The sequence below is a fragment of the Cricetulus griseus genome, chromosome 4 (genome assembly GCF_003668045.3).
Source record: "Cricetulus griseus strain 17A/GY chromosome 4, alternate assembly CriGri-PICRH-1.0, whole genome shotgun sequence".
NCBI lineage: Eukaryota > Metazoa > Chordata > Mammalia > Rodentia > Cricetidae > Cricetulus > Cricetulus griseus.
In genome coordinates this window covers 16,462,216-16,482,907 of record NC_048597.1, presented here as the reverse complement: position 1 = coordinate 16,482,907, position 20,692 = coordinate 16,462,216, and the positions used below count along the sequence as shown (strand labels likewise).

At 35.4% G+C, this 20,692-nt stretch overlaps 1 protein-coding gene across 3 annotated transcripts in view; it reads right to left on the bottom strand.

The window, feature by feature from the left end:
- Tmprss15 (transmembrane serine protease 15) overlaps positions 1–20,692 on the bottom strand; it is a 103,247-nt gene that overhangs the window by 60,445 nt on the left and 22,110 nt on the right. For all 3 annotated transcript variants that reach the window (XM_027413318.2, XM_027413319.2, XM_027413320.2), the window contains 5 exons: positions 18,132–18,263; positions 13,428–13,536; positions 12,230–12,336; positions 6,713–6,853; positions 5,931–6,080 (listed from right to left, as the gene is read on the bottom strand). In XM_027413318.2, the coding sequence (XP_027269119.1) occupies positions 5,931–6,080; positions 6,713–6,853; positions 12,230–12,336; positions 13,428–13,536; positions 18,132–18,263 (639 nt within the window). The remainder of the gene's footprint in view (positions 1–5,930; positions 6,081–6,712; positions 6,854–12,229; positions 12,337–13,427; positions 13,537–18,131; positions 18,264–20,692) is intronic.

The following is a 20,692-nucleotide window of genomic DNA, read 5'->3' as shown; positions in this document are numbered from 1 at the left end:
GGCATTTCTGTTCAGACATGTTCACCCACACAGTCAGTCTACTACTTACAATGTGCAATGTTTTAACTCATTTAGCGGTAATATATTTAGAGCTGACTACTGCACAATTGATACATGACTTCTTATTCATTAGTTTATTTATTTTTACATCCTGACCATAGCCTCTCCTCACTCTTCTTCTCCCACTTTCTCCCCGCTCCTCTCCTCTGCACATTTCTCAAATCATCCCTCCTCTGTAATCACTCAGAAAGGAGCAGGCCTCACATGGGCTTCAGCAAAGCATGGCTTATCAAACTGCCATAAAACCAAGCACCTCTCCCTGAATTAAGGCTGGGCAAGGCAACCCCATATGAGGAATACATTCCCCAGAGACAGTCAAATCACCAAGGACAGCCCCTGCTCCCATTGCCAGGAGTCCCACATACAGACCATACTATACAACTGTCACATGTATGCAGAGACATCTGTTGGTTCCATGCAGGTTCCCTTGTTGTTGGTTCAGACTCTGAGCTCCCATGAGCCAGACTAGTAGTTTCTATGGGTTTACATGCCTGCCTAGACTTTTCCCAAAGGTTCTGAGGAATCTAATTCAGGAACTTATGCTTGCCTGGTGAACACTTTACCCATTAAACTAGTTCCCTTCACCTGTAGTATGTACTTATTGAAGAATTTGAAGAAAATGAATAGTATCTTGTTCATTTTTGTATCTTTCATTTGGGTTAGGTAAATGCTCTTTAATATGTTCTCATGTCAATTTGCCTTGCTTTCATGTTTATTAAAGTCCTAGAAGAAATATCTTACAGGATTTCTATGGTTATTGATAATTCTTTAATTTTCTTGAAATGCATTTTAGATCCCTTGAAATTGACTTAAAGTAAGCTTAAAGCTAGAAAACTAAATAAATTTTGCTAATTCAAGCACACAATGATTTTTCTCTAGTCATTAAACTTTTCTTATACTTTCCTCCTGTCACCTTTTCTGATTGTCTCTCCATGGACTGAATCCAAACTCTCTCCAGTCAACACCCAACTAGAGCCATTAATTCTGGACATGCATTGATGCTCATGTAGACATCACAGCCCAGGTGGATGACTGTACTTTCTAGAAAATTGAAGGTCTTTTTCAAGAAGAAACTAAGTTGACTTAAGTGGCTTCCTGAATCTTAGGATAACTGAATCTACTAGGTAAATATTACTGAGAGTTTTAATAAAAGACTGAAATTCAGTTTCATTAAATATGGTAAAGTAGTACCATTTTCTAAAGTTTAATACAAGAAAGAACAGACAAAAGGGAAGAATGTTAATTTAAAAGAATATAAATTACACCATGAAAGTATATTTATTTGCTAGGTTGAAATGCAGATATTTAAAATAATAATGATAAATTATATATGAGCACACACGAGCACCCCCCCCACACACACAAGCTAAACATCTGTTTTCCTCCCATACAACAACTTAGAATAGAATCGTGGACAAGTGTTGTCTCATGAATATTTCTGAGTCATGAAAAGAAAATAGTATTAGCATTATATGGCACTCAGGAAGGCATTTTCCTGATGTTTGTAGAACATAAAATGATGAACTGAATGTTTATAAGTCTTAAACATCCAAATCTTATTATTATCCATCATATTTTCTAAAGAAAGGAATCAGGGTAAAGAAGAAAAGTAATTTACCTAAATTCAGAAGGGAGCAAAAAAATTATGTCCTAGCTAAGACATCAGTGTCTTAATTTTAATAACTTCCATTCTTCCCAATGTTACCCTTCACAGCATTGAAAACAATTGGAATTGTGTCTAAAAGAGGAGAAAAATAACCTAAGACCACCTAGCCCTTTGTGACACCTACATTTGCAATGTCTTTTTCTATGTTCATAACCTCATTTGCCCCAAATGTTCAGAACCAATAGGCCCTCTCTGAGCATGCCAAAGCACTGCCCTCCATCAACGGTGCCACCTTCCAATTCCCTTTGCTCTTAAGAGGTACAAAGACATTCTGAGAGCTGAGGCAGGGCAAAGATTGAGGAGCAGTGGCTTCCCCAAAAGTGAGTTCTTTAGAAGAGGTGGAAAAAGTTAAGCGCTTAGATGTTCTTTCCTAACATGATGCTAATTCAAAGTCTATCTGTTCCATTTATGTTCTCCTGTCATTTAAAGTGAAGGCTAAGAACAAAAGCACCCTGCGTAGATAAGAAGAACGGCAGGAGAGGTTTAATTCTCTTGCATTTCACAGGTACAATGTTCTGACACATAAAAAAAAAAGCCAGTTGGAAGAAAAATGCCCCTGGAGGTGAATGACTGGTAGATTATGAAATCACAGCTATGAGAGTCAGAGAGACCTATTAAGCCCCACCGTCGCCCTCATTACTTACTGCCACCGGTGCGTTCTGACCTGCTCGATCTTGTCTGATTTTCATAACTCCTGCTACACACCTTTCTCCTGAGACTCTATTTCCCTCCCAACTATTTAAAGTCTCCATCTGACACTCATCCTGCTTCACTCTGGCCAGATCCATCTCATTTCTTTAGTCATTTACTCTGTTGGCAAGCTGGAATCATCAACCCCCACCCCCCGCCCGCCCCATAATGTACTTAGACTCTTTAAAATAGCAATGAAATGATTTTATCTCTATTATGATGACACCAAAGTAGAAAAATGATAATTTTAACATCAAAAAAATCTCAACTACATAACACAAAGCTGCCATAGTCAATAAGTACTACTGATTCAATGAACGTCCATCCAAACCCTGTTGCTTAAATCTGGTACAGACATTATTATATTTCTTTTTACACAAGATTAAATAAAAAGTCAGCCTGTTCTTTGGATGTTTCAGGATGTCTTTATAGGACTAAGGTGATTATAATCTTAAGGGTTAGTCTTCATCTGGGTATGTTAGTAGTTTAATCATGTGGGATCAGGCCTTTGAAACAATTTATTTCAGAATAATTATCTAGGATCACTCATATGTCATCATTTTCTATATTAAATATCACTGGTCTTTTGGAAGCAGTCCTCTGTGCAAAGCACATTTGCATGAATATATCTATAATGGTACATAATGTTTCCTTTTCAATTGATAGCTGTTGGTTATTAATAACTAATGATAACTAATTGCAACTATTTTTCCTTTTAAGCTACAGTCAGAATCTAACTTCTCACCATATCTGCTCCCTGATTTAAGTCCTGTGACTGCTTCTCTGGGTCAATGGGAAGCCTGGAAATGCTGTCTCTCTCGCTGTCTTGTCCTTCCACAAGTTCTGCTAGTCCTATTGGTTAGTACGCACCCTAGCACTTCTCTGTGCTGGACCTTAAGCCAGTTCTTCCTTATCATCAGCATGAAATATAGCACCATAGACAACCAACGTCAGAAACACCTCTCTGTCCATCCTACTGCAACTAAACCTGTGTGGAAGATTATTTTAAGGTGTGCTACATTTTCTTATGCTGTAGAACATTTGCTTTAATGATGGAAAGGTGTGCTGCATTCTTTTACGTTGCGTTTGTTTAACTCTGTGAAGCTGTGTTACTTTGCTTGTCTAACATACCCGGTGGTCTAATAAAGAGCTGAATGGCTAGCTAATAGCAAGGCAGGAGAGAGGACAGGCAGGCCTGGCAGGCAGAGAGAATTAATAGGAGGAAAAATCTGGGAAGGAGGAGGGGGCAAGAAGAGAAGAGCAAGAGAGAATAAGAAGAGAAGGAACAAGGAAGGAAGGAGAGGAGAACATTCGGGGCCAGCCACCTAGATACATCCTCAACAAGACACAACAGCAGCCTAACAGGCCTACTGGCTTTTCCTCATGGACAGGCGGCCTCACTGTCCATCCTACTGCATCCCAGCCCGGTGGGTGTAATGGAGGGACCAACAATCTCTTCTCTTCTCTTAGTTCTCTTTGATTCCTTTGTCTAGTATATGTGCTTTGGCTCTTGTGGTCCCTTAGAAGTTTGGTTCATGTCACTTCTTCAATGACACCCAAAGTGATTGTCTTGTATTAATTAGTACTACCTGTCCCATTTCTACTTTCAAATCTTTATATTTTTTCAGGCTTCTCATACACATGTACCAAAAGTACTTTTCATGTAACTGCTTATTTTTAAATTTTATTACAACATGTGATCATACCAGAAAGTATGCTTTTATTTTTAATCCACAGATGTATTATGAGTATCTTTATATGACTTAGGGGTCAAAAATGAATAAAAGAAAAAATAAAAAGGAGCTTTTGGTGATTGCTGTGAAAATGCATTAAATATAGCCATGTTGATAAAATATTTACTCTAATTGAAGCAGGGAAATACACTGTATTTTCTGTTATCAGGACGTTTCTGTTTAAAGAACCAGAGTTAAACAGGCTTCTATCTTGAAAAACACTAAATTTTCAATGTGCTTTTGTAGTACGTCAGTTACAGTTCACATTAAGTAAACCATTCACTCTTCAGGTCATAAAAAGAAAAATATACAGTGTACATGTGCTTAGACTTTCAGTGCTATAATATGTTTCATTGCATAAATTATTCGGAAATGGGCAATTGAATCAGAGGTGTAGGCATCCATTTCTACATTCAAAATAGCTTTACATGTTGGTGAGATAAAAATAATAATGACTAGGTTCTTGTTGTAAGGAATGTTATAGCAAAGGAAACTGGTAAGTCATCACACAGTGTTGGATGACAAAAAGGGTTCACATGGATGTCTCGCAGTTGCATGCAAACTTTGACATGTGTCTTCAGTCCCTGAAAACTGCAGTGTTGATATGAGGCTCTTGGGCACTGTGTTTTTATCTGTGACATTGACAAGTCATTTCAAAGAATGAATTTGTTTCTAAATATGTATGCACATACACACATATACATATACAGAATGCACACACACACACATATATCTATATATACACACACATACACACACCTATATATACACACATAAACACATATGTATACACTCATGTACATACACATACACACTTATACATACACACATGTGAATACATATATACACATGTACACATAGATGCATATGAATACACAGATAAACACACCCATTTATACACATACACACATATATGCACACATAAAACATATATATACACATATGTGCACATACACACATGACACTACATACATACACATGCACACATAAGCACACACATACACACATGTACACACACTGTCTTATGTGATTGTTTCTTCTTAACATTTTCAGTATGTATTCTTACTAAGTTGTAACATTTATTCACTGAGTTTATTGGTTTTACAGATGTGTTACTTCTCGTATCTCAGTAGTATCATCCCAGAATAATTACTTAGCCCTATCATTCCTATTTAGTCAAATTATATTGTCCTCAGCAATAGTGTTTCTACATCTTATTCACAGGAAGATATTTTTACACATCACAGATTTCCTTTGCAGTTTATGCTCTCAAGTCACCCTTCCCTGTGGTTACCAGAAGAAAATCTCCATCTGTTGATTGGATTTGTACACTCACAAATTCTAAGGTGTTTTTAAAAAACAGTACTATCTGAACCAGTGAACAAGTTCAGCAAGACTATGAGTTCTGGACAAATATACAAAACTAGATTATATTTCTGTGTATTCACAATGAATAATTGAAAAATGAAATTAAGGCAAAACAGGCTAGTGATCACAAAAGTCAATTATCTTATGCAAGTCCACTTACTAATGAATCATTTCAAAGCTATGGTTGCCAGTTAATTTCCTTATCTCTAATGGCCTTTGATTACAATTTGTCATCACATCTGGGTAAAAGATAGATGTTTTAAAAACTGGTCACCTATAGTTAGATATTTGATTACTATTTTTTCTTTTAAATATAATAGGAAAATATAATTTTTTCACTCAACGAAGCTCCATTCAAATGAAGTAATAGTGCATTCTTTTTGTTTTGCTTTATGAATAAATGTAAATCACACCTGAGTCATTTCCAAATGTGTGATCAAAACGTGGTCCAGGGAAGAGAGGAAACTGTGGCCCCTGGATCCTTTCCCACTCATTGTCATCATCAAGGTCCTGGGTCCAGAAGCAAAAGCCATCTTCAAAAGTACAGTCGATTTTCTCATAATCTGTGAGATTAAAAAACTCTCAAATTTAATTTTTAACACGAGCAATTTTAGTGAATTTAATCGAAGAGTCCAACTTTATATAGTTTTTAATTGCTTGCCATTCTATTTTTATGAATCTTAACTACGATTAGTTTTATTTATTTTAAAAATTTGTTTAAGTTACAATACATACTTGTTTCAATCGTGACAAATTACTATGTTTCTTACATAATTGTTGGGCGTTAACAAACTTATATTGTTTATTTTTTTCAGGTTGATTCCACTATTTGCCCACATACACTTTTCCCATCTGCTTCTTTCCCCTTATAACTAAATTCAGTAATTTAATCGAATCAACTTCATGTAGAGTTCTTTCAGAATTAGTTCGTACTAATCTACTTTCATTTGTAATGTTTTCTGAATATTAAAAAATGCTTAAATTTTTAAATTGACTTGTGATTTTTTTTTGAAGCCGGTCATCTGATTCCTATGAAGAATGTAAACTACTTTTAATGCATTATTTGTTTCTAACTCTCGTGTAAAGAGAGAATTAGTTAAGAACTAGGAAAGAGCTCACATAGAGAAAAATGTAGGCTCTGCTGATGTTACAAATAAATCCGTATCCCCAGAGGCATAGGCTGAGCGGTACTTACTGCGAAGGGCGCTGCTGTTAAAGGTGCCGTAGGTGGCACTGAAGCCAATGTAGTCACTTTCATCAGATTGTATTAGAAAGGTGACTGTCACGAGGTTGGAGAAAATTCGAATTGTTCCAGGGTCAGTTTCCACAAAAGAGGCTATGAAAGAAAATGACAAATTATTATAAGCATATTTTATATCTACCCATGAAAGAAAAAGATGAATTACTTTATCAGGTATGTGCCTCTAAAAGCCACAAGTTGAGAAGTTACAGGGCTAAAGGTAAACTTTGTGTCCCACGCCACAGTAGTGAGAGCTAAAGCAGGGTCTTCATAGTGAAGTCAGCGGTGCATGCTTTTGCTATGCTCATGCATAAAATAGCAAAACCTCATAATAACAATACTGTAAAAATTGCTTCTGTGGTATTTATATTGATTATATTATTGCTCTGCGTTAACTCTGCCACTTGTATTTTTCTACTTTTAATTCTCAAGCATGGATATGCTTGTAGAATTAATCGAACTCACATAATTTATAAAATTATCATTACATGAGATGGTTTTACAACATTGTGTAGCTTACCATGTCTCTCTTCAAAGATAGTAATATCACTTTTAGGAGAATCAGAATTGTGTTTTATGGGGGAAAACCCATGTATTTTAACGGGTAATATTCAGGTACACAAAAGCACATATTTTACATGGGCCATCTGGAGCATGTTTGAAATTTGGGCCTTTGAAAGTCAAACTTCAGATGGAGGGAGGACAAATCATTGTCGTTTATTTTCTTTTAAAGAAATAAATCACGAAATACTGAAGAAATGTACAAATTAGGACATCTTCCCATTAGCATGGCAATTTCAACAAAACCCAGTGGAAACATCACAATCAAACAATGAGCCATGTATTAATGCTCCGTCCACAAGGTGTCTTTCACACAGGCTTTGCTCATGAAGACTTACAGTGACTCTCTGACCTAGCAATATATGTGACTCATAACCAGCATGATTCATAAATTAAAGATCTCCTGCAATCACTTAATATATATATGTATGTATATTCTATATATGTATATATATATATATCTAGAAGAAGCTTTGCTTTAAGCCAATCTGCCTTCTCCTCTTACTGTGTTCATTTCCTGTACATTAAAATTCTTATACCCAGTAGCTTCTGGAGGATCAAATGAGGGCTGGGACATTAGTTGACAATGTATTAGATGCCACGTTTGCAAACGGGAAGGATCTGGTGTAGTGTTCAGGTCATGAAGTCCGTTAACCTGCTTTTGGTACACATGCAACCCTCTGGCAAAAATGAAGAATATTAATCCATAGAGATTTCATGAAGCATTGATTGTATGTGAAAACTCTTTTGACCTCAAATGGAATCAGAACCACAGTGCCAGATAGTATGCTACCCATCCAAAAGGGTAGCAGAGGGCTAAGACGTAAGACCTCGGCTCTGGAGACAGTGTTGAATTTAGTCCCACTCTATTTCTTTTTGTTCACCTTTACCCTGAAGCAATGCATTGTTTTCTGTGAAATCTTCTTCTAAGGAATAAATAGGTAATTTCCATGTGGAACGGTGGTTAGCACCTAGTAAATGCTCAATGGGTGATATTGTTTTCTTACTTCATCAATTAAGTCCCAGTAAAGCAAAGCTCATGGTTTAATTTTTGTGTGGCTCTGTCACAGGGACAGACTATGAGCACATTTAGTTGATGATTAAGCACATGTAGTAAGCTAGGAATAAAGAAGAGTAATTGAATATTCCTAAAGTATATGAAAATTTATAGAAATAAAAATTTACTTAAAAATACTCAAAAGCTGAGTTTTCTCTAATATTACATTACAACCAATAGTGTAATTTTCAGAAATATGTTTCTGAATTTATAATTGTGTGCATATTAATTTACATACGATTACATAGTTATCATTGATCAAATAATCATTAGTTTTCTAACAGAAGTAACTCTGGAGAATAGTTTTTGAAAAGAGAGCAGAGAAACATGACAAAAATGCAGAGAAAATGATAAAAAAAAGTGTTTAGAAAGAGGTCAAAAGATAGAAATGGCAGATATTCTATTGATTGGATTTCAACGGATGTCATAAAAAGTATTTACTATCTTTTATTTAAATAAGAAAAATTCTGGCTGTATTAGAACATCAGTTTATGATGGAGCAGACTTCAAAGATGCCCACCATGTAGCCTTGAGTGCCAACTGTGAATTCAGTATGGGGCCATGTGTTGATGATACAGAGAAATAACTAGATGCCTCATTAGAAAACTACAGACATTTTAGTTAATATAAAAAATAACTGTGGGATTATTTGCTATGGTGAAAATGTGATGGGACTAATCAGGACAGAATTCTTAAATTTTCCAGGCAGTCTTATGAGGTGATATTTGTCACTTGTGGGATGATGAGTCAATTTTTCAAATAGCAACAAACTTTTTCATATAAATTCTCACTATCAACAAAAGTGAGTGAATGGGTATTTTGAATGTAGAAAGAGTGTACCAATAAAAGCATAAATCTTATCAAAGCTGCTTTATTTAGAATACATTTGCATATATTTTATTTAATTCCATATTTGCTGTATGCTTGTTTTTATTACACTACAACATGCCATTTCAGGAAAACCTACCATGTTGTTTGTTGCTCCGTAGCTATACCTGGGCTCACTTAAGCATGCTATACATGATTGCAAACTGCACTATTCACCAAGCACTGGGAGCTGTCCTGCCCTATGGGAGTGGAACTTACTAAGCATTTGGAATTTAAAAAATGATACTCAAAAACATATTTTCAGGACATGACATTTAAAAACTCATTTTCATGTATTTTTCAGGCAGTGTTTATTACATGTTTTTGAGGAGGCAAAACATTTCTGGCAAAGTCTGGTGAAACAGAATTGTTGTCCTAGATGGGTGAACAAAGCATTCTGGTGGTATAAGGTGAGTAAAACCAGCCCATGAAACGTTTCAAAATTAAAGACAACAAAACTGAGGATGTAGTTCAAACAGAGCCCTTTACCCAGCATGAACAATGTGCTAGGTTCACCCTAGCACCTCCAAATTTATAGATTATTGTAGGCACTAATGGAAAGGAGCCCTCTGTTCACAGACCATTCTTTTCATTCTCAACGTTGATATTTATTAAAATCACTGAATTAAGATCAAGTATTCATGAATAGAACCTAAAGAACAAGATTTTGATCTAAATTCTTGACAACTTATTTAGAAGTACTGTCTGAAATTTACTGACAAATATCTCTGGAATTTATCTATTTTGACAACTCTCAATAGAGCATATAACAATTATTTTGTGACACTGGATAATTTTCTTTCATTATAATTTCTTTAGATAAATTTCCCAGATTTAAGTAAGAAAGATACACTTTTTCCATTATGATAAAATAAAAACTGTGTTTCTACTTTATATTCTGAATTAGAAATCAATGACAACTTCCTGATAAGCATCTCTTAAAGGAGTATGTAAAAAGTTGTTTTGAAAGCATGCACTTGTAAATTAAAACAAAGTTATTCATTACCTTTCAATAAAAATAATATAAAATTATAGTAAATACACCTGGGACCCATGACTATACAGTATATTATGATATTATAAGAACATAAACCTGCTAGCTTAAGTTTAAATAAAGAAATCCCTTTTTTATAATTCAATCCACATGCTAAATATTAGAAACAACTTTATTTAATAGTGAGTGCTTTAATTTTAAATGACCTTTCTAATTTTCTTGTTAAGATTGATGTATTTGTGTTTTTAATTTGAAATATTTGTGTAAAATCTTTAAGTGACTGTTACAATTTAAATGAACTTTCATAAACTCATTCTCTGTGAGTATCAGCTTCATATAACATTATTATGATAATTCCTTTTGAGCTATCACATCCACATGCCTAATTAGCTCAATGTTTGCTCATTGTATAACTGCAAAGCTAAATACATAAAATCACATTAATTAAACACCAGGTATTTTAAGTGTAATGGAACAGGAAGCCTTTACAACTATCTACAGGAAAGTTACATCTATCATCAGCATGATATATGTTCTTATACTTTATGTGAATTGGGAGGCACTTATTGAGATGACTGAAACTGATTTACACACTGTCAGGGATGATTCTAACTAATGTTTACTGATGGGGTATTAAATTTGGTGATACTCCTTTGAGTCATGGTATTTAACCATCTGTGTGATGTCCATCTTTACGTTAAGGAACTGCAGGTGTCTTTTGTTGTTGCTGTTGTTTTTGTTTCTTCTTATTATTTATTTTACACACCAACCACAGGTTCAATTCCCACCTCTCTGTCTGTTCCCTCCCCGGCTCCATTCTGCACACTCCCACCACATCTACTCTTCCTCAGCCACTTGGGAGACAGAGGTAGGTGGATGATTGTGAGTCCAGGCCACCCTGTTCTACAGAGTCAGTTCCAGGATAGCCAGGGTTGTTACACAGAGAAACTGTCTCAAAAAACAAAAGAACAACAGCAAAAAGGAACTGAAGTTATAAGCTACAGAAACAGATTATCAGCTGACTGTTCCATTTGTTTAAGTGAATGATCTCATGTGTTGTGGGCATCCCCATTCCCATGCTTCACTTGGACTGCTAGAACACTGTATTTAAAGCTACAAAGTTTTTGTGTTGACGTCTGCCTCTAACATTCTCACTCTGAACTTAATTTGCTCCCCTTTACCTCACTTTACTCTTCTGTTATGTGTATTTTACAATCGTATTGACAATATTAAATTAGAAGGTCTATACAGATTATTCACTATAATATTAGATCAATACTATGCAATAAAGGTATGTATCTTTGGGATATGCTTAAATACTTAACATTAACATATCAATCAAAGCCTTTAAGGAGATCAGAATCATTTTCCATCACTCATACAATTCAAAGGTGAGATCACTAATCTTTAGCATGAAGAATTATTTGAAACTTATTTTATTTCCTCACAGTTGTGAGGAAAGCTGACTATTCTGTGTTCTATTCTAGGTTACCTGCTTCATTCCTATTTCAGTTTTCTGAACTTTTCCTCTAGTTTCATTCTCAGTGATGATCAAGCTATGCAATTTAGGCCAATTGGAATAAAGTTCATGGGTCTGGTGTGAACCACCAGTCAATTCCTGCCTTTTCCCAGCCCCATCACTGTCTATGTACTAATGGCAAACTGTTCTATGTAGTGTTATGAAAAAAGAGAATGCAATATTAAGGGTTATTCGATTTAAAAAAAATGGGATCAACATTTAAACAATGAATGACACGTGATTTAACAAAATCATTAATTTCACCTTTTAAATACACTAGTTTTACTGTTAAAAAAAGACAACATACAGTACTCATTTCCTAATTTTAGCAGATGACAGACATCTTAATTGTAGTGACTTAAAGGTCAGCTTAATATTCTCACCAAAATTCAAAGAGAAACTATCACTCTCATGGCTTCCTATTTATTTTCATTGTTATAATCAACTATATGTTTGTTTTTTGTTTTAACTTACCTCTTAAAATTTTGCTGGGTCCTATACCTTCATAAATATCTAACACATCTGTATAATGTGAAACAAAAGATCCAAAGCTGATTCTAATGGACAGTCCTTGGTTTACACTAAATTCAAAGAAAAAAAGGATAAAAGATTTTAAGCTGTGATAAATCTCAATGCATTCTGCAATTTGATTGTATTTTCCATTCTGTGACAAAGCATATGGTGTAAGCCATCATACAGATTTAACCACACAACCCAGTCCTGTAACTACTACCAAAACACAGATTTAGGGCCTTGTCATCTAGCACAATTGAAACCGTGTATTCATTAAACAAAACCTTCCCATTGCTCTGCCCCTCCAGCCTGAGTTAACGTTAATCTACTTCCTTCTAGGAATTTAGCAATTTTAAGTACTTCACTTAATTGAAATTATGAAGGATTTATCTTGCATGGTTAGTTTATTTCATTTAATGCTCTCAAGTTTCAACAATGAAACTTGGATAGGAAACCCTTCCTTTTCTGTGGCCGAATAAAGATATCCCGAAATATATACATTCCACTTTTGTGACTTCACTTCATCTAATCTTAACAACATCAGTGAAGCGTTAGACACATACTTGCTATCTTGTTTATCAGAAAATCTGTGACTCTAAGTCAGATCCATTGACTCATTCTTGTATTCTCTAATATTTGTATAATATCACTATAATATGATCATGGGTTGAATGATGTCAGTGTAACTTCTAGTGATAGTTTATCACAAGAAATAAGATGAGTTGACTGCAAAGTTTTAGTTTTGTTGAGTTACTATGTTGTGGCAATAAATTTATAATTCTGCAAGTGTAAGTTAAGTAGATATGGCAGAAAGTTTGTGCTTTGATCTTAGGGAGGTGGGGACATATAGTGATTAGTTTTAAAAAGAGAAAGGTTAAATTATTTAATTGACTATATTATGCCTGACCATCATGTCTGAAATTTGTTTTGCGGTGGTAGTTTAGATTCCAGTAAACTGCTGCTTTTAGAATTATCTTAGACAAAGTTTTTCTTGGTGCAGAGTAATTTTTAAGTTTAAGATTGAAAGAGGAACTTTGATACAATCTATTGGTTGGTAGTTAATGAAAAATGTAACTATTTTAACCATACTGTAGAAAGAGGAATTCTATGTTGGAAGATTTTTAGACTGAACATCAGGACAAAGACAATGGTCTCTTACCTGATGATCCAGCGGCAAGCAACACCTGACCCGCCCGGCCTTGGGTAACGGTCAGCTTGGAAAGACCCAGAATTTCCCGTTAACAAAAATCTTCCATCACAGGCTGTGGCTGTGTGAATACATAAGTTAATGTTAGATATAAGCAGTTTGGGAATAGGAGCGATTAATAGGATATGAACCAACGTCTCTTGGTTCATAGTGATATTCACAGCATTCCCCTTTCTTGGGAGGTTTCTATCTGCAATTCCCATGACCATGTGTGTTACACAAGCAAAAGTAAATTATAATTTCCCATTTTTGCAAAGTTCTTAAGCATTAATTCAGGCCATTGTCAGTAGCATCGTGAAAACTGGAAACAAATGAAATTTAAAAGGGGAGAAAACATAGGACTTGAGATATTTGTATAGCCTCTTACTATGCTGGAGAATTTAGCTGTTCTCCAGGTTTGTTTCTGACATTTCTCTATAGAAAGGGAATCAACATTGTCACGTTGTACAATTAGAATCCTAGTTTTCAAAGTGTTGAGATTTTTCTGTGTTTGTTGGACCCTACTGCAGAGCCTTCAGTAACAAAAGACTTTTCTGTACTTCCTGAGAGTTCTGTACTTGCAGTCATGTGGAGTCATGTGATTGAGTTGCTTAATCAGCTATTCTACAAATTGTATTTCTTCCCAAATGTCCCAAATGCCTGTGAACAGTTTATGAAAGAGTCAGATAAGAGGGTGACAGACAGAAAGCTAGCATCCTGAACTCCTAGACAAGTATCTGTGACTGCTTTCAGAGAAAAATCTTAATCTTAAGTGGCTAGGAATTTTTGTACCACAGAATCTAGCCTGTCCTAAAGAATATGATTAATTTGCTTGTATAGTTTTCCATGAATCTTTCATTTTTATTGACAGTAAATAATCTCTATCTTAACCTGATGTAAATAGACTCTGCTAGTTCCTGAATATAAACAAAGGTATAGAAATCCCTGAAAGCAGTTGAATTACAATAGTATTAAACTCTTTACAATAACAGTGTTCAGGATGCTAAAAATACTCAGTATAGGAGGAAGACTGGAATGGGTAGCATCAGGTATTCTTTCCAGGATGAGTATGAATAATAAAGGCAACTTTACATCTGACAGTGAAGCAAAGATAGGTTCTCAGCTAAGCACTGAGTCATACCCCAGGAATCTAGTTGTAGAGATGGGGGAAGGTTGAGCAAAGCAGTCAAGACCTTGCTGAAAAAGCCCACAGAACCAGCTGACCTGACCTAGTGAGAGCACAGGGACCCCAGTCATAAAGCTGGGGAACCAGCATTGGACTGGACCAAATCCTCTGAATGTGGTTGCCAGTTAGGAGGCCTGTGCAATCTATGGTATCTTCAACAAGGGAACCAGTATTCATCCAGTAGTGCAGAAATGGACTTCAGGAGCCCATTCCCTGTGGAGAGATACTATTGCAACCCAGATACATGGAGGAGGGCTTAGGCCCTCCCCCAAATGATATGACAGACTTTTGTGATCCCCCATGAAAGGCCTCACCTTGGAAGGATCAGAGGGAGAGGGACTTGTGGGGGAAATGATTTGATATGTAAAATGATTGTTTTTAAATAAAAAGATAGGTTCTCAAGATTAAAAAGAATTAAAAAGTCTATCTCAGCTATGAATGAGTAGGGTATTTGGAATCATGAAACTGTGGCCTGCCCAGCGCCTCCTAGAAGAGCATTAGAAAAAATGCTGAATGGGAAAGAAGTGACTCTGAAATGACTGAAGCCAGCCTGTGAGCCACCAGGTCACCTTTCCTGCCTTCATCCTGCTGTCATGCACTTGGGGCCCACCACGAGCTCCCTCTGCTGGCTTGGTATTTATCCATTCTGTCTGTCTTCAGGCATTGAATTCTCCTGGATGCATGCATGAGTTAAATGTGGTTTACGCAGACACACCAAAGGGTATCACATGTACACATCTGAACATGCAAACTATAAGAACACTTGCCAACTTTGGGGCAGTGCTGCACCTTGGTCTAAGAGCTGTGAGTCTGCATCATTTCCCCACATAGGTCAGCTACAAAGCAAACTTTCTTGCACATGCAACTCTAATTTGAAGAGAAACACAATTTAAAGAAACCTTATTTTAGCTATAGTCAGCTATAAGTTGTATACACCCAAATAACTAAAGACTAAACACAGAAACTCTGTACAGCAGCAATCATTAGTGTGACTCTATTAATAACACAAACTAGAATTAGAGCTCACAGCTGGGGTAAAATCAATAAATAAGAGAGAGATCAAAGGTCAGTGTCTTACAGAGAAGTTTCTTAAATTAGCTTATAATATTTTTCTGAGTATGGATTGATGCATGAAGACTTTGAGGTGGTGTCCTGCTGCTAAACATTGGAGTTGATGCTGAAGGGATGTCTAGGTCTTGGGGGTTCACTGCCACCACTGATTAAAATGAATAAGATCAGCTGTGCTCTGAAACACCTGCTGCCTGAAGATAGCTCCTTGATTGATTTTTCTCCTACCTTGGCTAAACAATGATTTGAAACTATTTTTGAGAAATAAATACAATGCAAACCTTATAAGACATATAAAGGAAAGGAGATAGATAATAAGTGAACAAGAACTTAAGAGAGTCCTGTGAAAAAAGAGTGACCTTAAGGTTTAATAAGTACAAAGACATCGCATAGTGAAAAAATATCATGCAGGTCATTATGTTTATAACGCAAAGGTAGACATTTCAGATAGATGCTGAGGCCCATCTTGTGACTCAGAAAAGATAATTTATTACTTTCAAACTTATTGGTAGGTATTTTGTCATCCTTACATTATTAGCCTTATGATTAATTTTTTATATGAATCATTATCAACTTATTTTTAAAAAGATGAGCTCAATGAGGTTAAAGACCAAACAATAAATGAGACACATTTTCAAATTATTTGATTTGTTTAATGTTGTTACATCATTTCCTATCTTTAAAGTTGTTAATCATCAATACATAGGTTTAAAACTATATAACTTTGGTGCATATTATTGTTTTAGAAATAGAAATCAGGATCACCATTGTTTCCTTTTGATGGCACATTTGGATCACATTGTCTTGGAAAAGGTTTTGGAAAATGTCAGGAAAAAACTCTCAGTGTAAAGATCACCATCTTTCTTTTTGATCAGCTTAGTTATATAAAATAGATTTAAAATATTCCATAACCTGCACTTTCTTCCAGCACATGCCAACTGAAACTCAAAGTACATAGCTCAACTCTGTATGCTTGAAGTTTATCCAAAAACATTTGAATTGGGATTTCTGAGTAGAAGAGTCTCAGGTGTAGTTACTTTTTGTTGAGTTGTTACTGTGAAACAGACCCAATGCTTGTCCTATGGAGTATGGACCTGGTGGATAGGTAATTTTCCTAATTTAGTTCTGCATTCAAATCTTCATCTTGAATTAATGTGAAGGAATAGAAGAATACAGTGATAAGTGAAAAGGAAATTACAACCTTAAAGCACCCCAAGAGTTGTGTTCACCATCACTGACCATGCTTTGTAAAGTTGGCTAGTACTACACATTTGATCAGCAGCCTAAGCGCTAACAAGCCATAGACAGAAGCATCATAACAATGAACTCAAGATCAGAGCCTCTCTCAAAAAATCAGAAATAAACCAAAAGGTGATTATGGATCAAGCCAAAAATAGGCTTACTTCAAGCTTTTCTTTAAGTGTTCAAAAATGAATTATAGGTTAGACTTAAGTTAAGGGTACTTTTCAATTGTTACAATCTGAATTTACACTTACATGATGATAGGTTTCAATGAAACTGCATTATTTGATAAGATTCTTTCTGGTAAGCCTGAGTGGAAGCAAACTGCAGTGAATATAAATCAAAGAGAGATTCCATTTAGATTATCTAGATTAATGTTTGGTGTAGTGTATGTGTTATTTAAGTGTTTATTTAATAATGCAATTAAAAGGAGAACAATCAGAACAAATAACAAAATAGATTCGAAAAACACCATTTTTTTTTACAGAAAACATTGTTATTAAGTTGTTACCCCAAACTGTTTGTGCTATTTATAGAACTACAGAATGAGAAGAAAAGCAATGAGGAAAAGTAAGTGATGCTCACTGATTTGATACTGTGAAGTAGAGGCAAGAAGAGGAGTGACATATGGTGGTGAAAATATCAGGAAATGGTATCATATTATTAGCACTCATTGCTAAGAATCATGGTAGCTTAAGACAAAGGTTGAGATGAAAAGGAGTGACCCTCCCTCCCTACCTGAATTATGTTTGGCCAGTCACAGTATTCTTTACAGAGCTCTCAAATGGGATAGTGTAAAAATTAGCTACATATAATGTTATTCAGTTAAGTTTAAAAATAATATATTTATTAGATTTTGTGTTAAACTATGCATATGTATATTGGAGTAGATAACTCTTCACTAGTTTCAAGTAGAGGAGATTAAATGTGTATGCATAAGGGTGTGCACACATATGTGTACACATAAATGTGTGTGCATGCTCATTTTTATACATGCATGTGTATGGTATATGGGTACACGCATGCATGATTTTGTGTGTAGTGTGTGGACCTGCATGTGTATCTGTGTGTGTGTGTGTGTGTGTGTGTGTGTGTGTGTGTGTGTGTGTGTACGTGCGCGCGCACACACAGTTATGGAGCAGAAAAGATGAAGGAGAGTGAAAGAAGGTGGGTAGTCTTACCACATAGTCCTGTGTCTTCATCTGAACCATCTGGACAGTTCACTTCTCCATCACAAAATAAATCAGTTGCTATACAATTCCAAGTGTTAGCACAGGGTCGTGAGTCAGGTTGGCAATCTACTGGGACATTGCCTTAAAAATACAGATTTAAATCATAAGCTTCTTGAACAGTAAACTTTCAATGGTCAGATATACACAATGGCTGAATATATATATATATATATGTAATATATATATATATATATATATATATATATATATATATATATTGTGTTTTTCTCCACTCCAGCTTTGTAATGCATTAATGTTGTTCATTTTGCTAAAATGAGTATTTATTTCACTTGGTGAACCACTTAGAAAAATTCAAAGCATTTGAAATGATAAAAAAATATTTCTTCACTGATGTTAAATGTTAATATTGGTTGTGTTCATTCTATTTTTGTAAACTAGAGTTTAACCACTTGATCCCTATGGTGGTTTGAATGAGAATGGCCACCATAAGTTCATATATTTGAACACTTGGTCTTTTGTGGGTGGAAGTCCTTAGGATGGATCAGGATGTGTCATAGGGGCTAGCTTTAACATTTCAAAAGCCATTCACAGTTAGTACTCTCTGCCCCCCCTCTCTGCCCCAAACTTACAGATCAGGATATAAGTTCTCAGCTACTACCCCAGTGCCATACTTGTCTGTCTGCCCTGGTCCCTACCATGATGATCATGGACTCTATCCCTCTGATACCATAAGTCCCATTGAATGCTTTCATTTGTAAGTTACCTTTGTCATGGTGTCTTTAACACAGCAATGGAAATGTGCCAAAGTCCCTAATTTTATACCTTGAACAAGGTTTGTTATATGGGGCAATATACTATAACGTTTACTATAGCATCTGGCCAATAATTCATTTACTCACAACTTTATTGTTTGAAAACACAGCAGAGTTCATAAAGTCTATACATCCTCCAAAAGAAAATGTTATCAAAGAAAGCCTCTGTGGGGTAAGTTAAAATGCCTACTTGCAAGTGTACTATGTAATAAAAGTGGAGAAATTGTTGGCTATTTCTGCTCCATAATTCTTTGCTTCTTGTCACAGCCATTCTTAGGGCATCCAATACAAACACATCTCTCTAGAGTGCTAGATCATTGTCTGCCCAGGATCTTCCAGTCTGTAGCTCTCAACCTGCTTATCCTTCAACTGCCTTGCTTTCATGGATGTGACATAGAGAGACTGTCTTAGATAGGGTTTCTATTGATATGAAGAGACACTGTGACCAAGGCAACTCTTACAAAGGAAAACATTTCATCGAGGTGGCAGCTTGGAGTTTCAGAGGTTCAGTTCATTACCATCATGGTGGGACATGGGGGCATGTAGGTAGACATGGTGCTGGAGAGGTAGCTGCTACATGTGGTTATGCAGGAAGTAGACTGGGCAGTATCTTGAGCATATCTGAGACCTCAAAAACTTGCTTCCACAGTGATTCATTTCCTCCAACAAGACACAATACTCTTCCTAATAGTGATACTACCTTTGGGGGGCATTTTCTTTCAAACCACCACAGTGACATACAATGACACACATACTTCTTCAAAACAACTTTGAAATTCTAAGAATAAGACATAAAAGCTTATATGCCTACATGGTAATAGATATCTTGTTTTCCAGAGTAATGTGGAAACTTGAGTGTTTTTGTTTATGATTAGACTATCAATGATGCTTTAAGGGGTTTTGAGAATTTAACTCCATAACATTTGTTTTGTTATTATTTCTAACTTTGAAAAGTACTGTTACTTTGTATTTATTCTTTGAAAACATCACACATGTATATAATGTAGTTTGATCATTTGTACCCCTATTCCAGCTCATTCCAGACTCCCCCACCATGTCTTCTTCCCAACTTCGCATCTTTTCCTTTTCTCCCACTGACTTCTATTAGTGTTTCTAGTGCATGTAGGGAGTAGGGCCATCCACTGGACATCTTAACATGAAAGGAAACACTGTACTGCCATCTGCTGGGGCTTAAAACTATGACAAGCAAAACGAATTCTGAAATTTCTTATGCTTTCTATAAAATCAATAGGGAAAATCAAATATTTGTATCATGTATCCACCAACCAAAATATTGTTTGAGGACATTTGTAAACAGGGTTATGGAACATATAAATAACTAAATTAGACTTTTAAAAAACTGGCTCTGATTAAAATGAGCATAAACCATTGGGAGATAAATGGAAAAGTTAACATCTAAAAAACAGCATTAAAAATTAGAGCTGTTTTCAATGGCAGAGTAATCTCATTTAATAAAACAAAATAGAAATAAATATATTTATTAAATACAAATGCACATTATGCTTAAAATATAAGAGCTATTTATCAATTAAGTCATTTATTTACTGTGTCCCAATTCACAAAAGGCATTCTATTTGATTGTATGTCAGAAACTCTAAGTAAATAAATAAATGGGTAAAAGCATTTTCTTGCATGTCTGTTATTTTTCCAGAGGCCCATAAAATTCTATGTATTTAGTGCTTGGAAAAATAGATTTGGGGACATAGGTAGGAATGT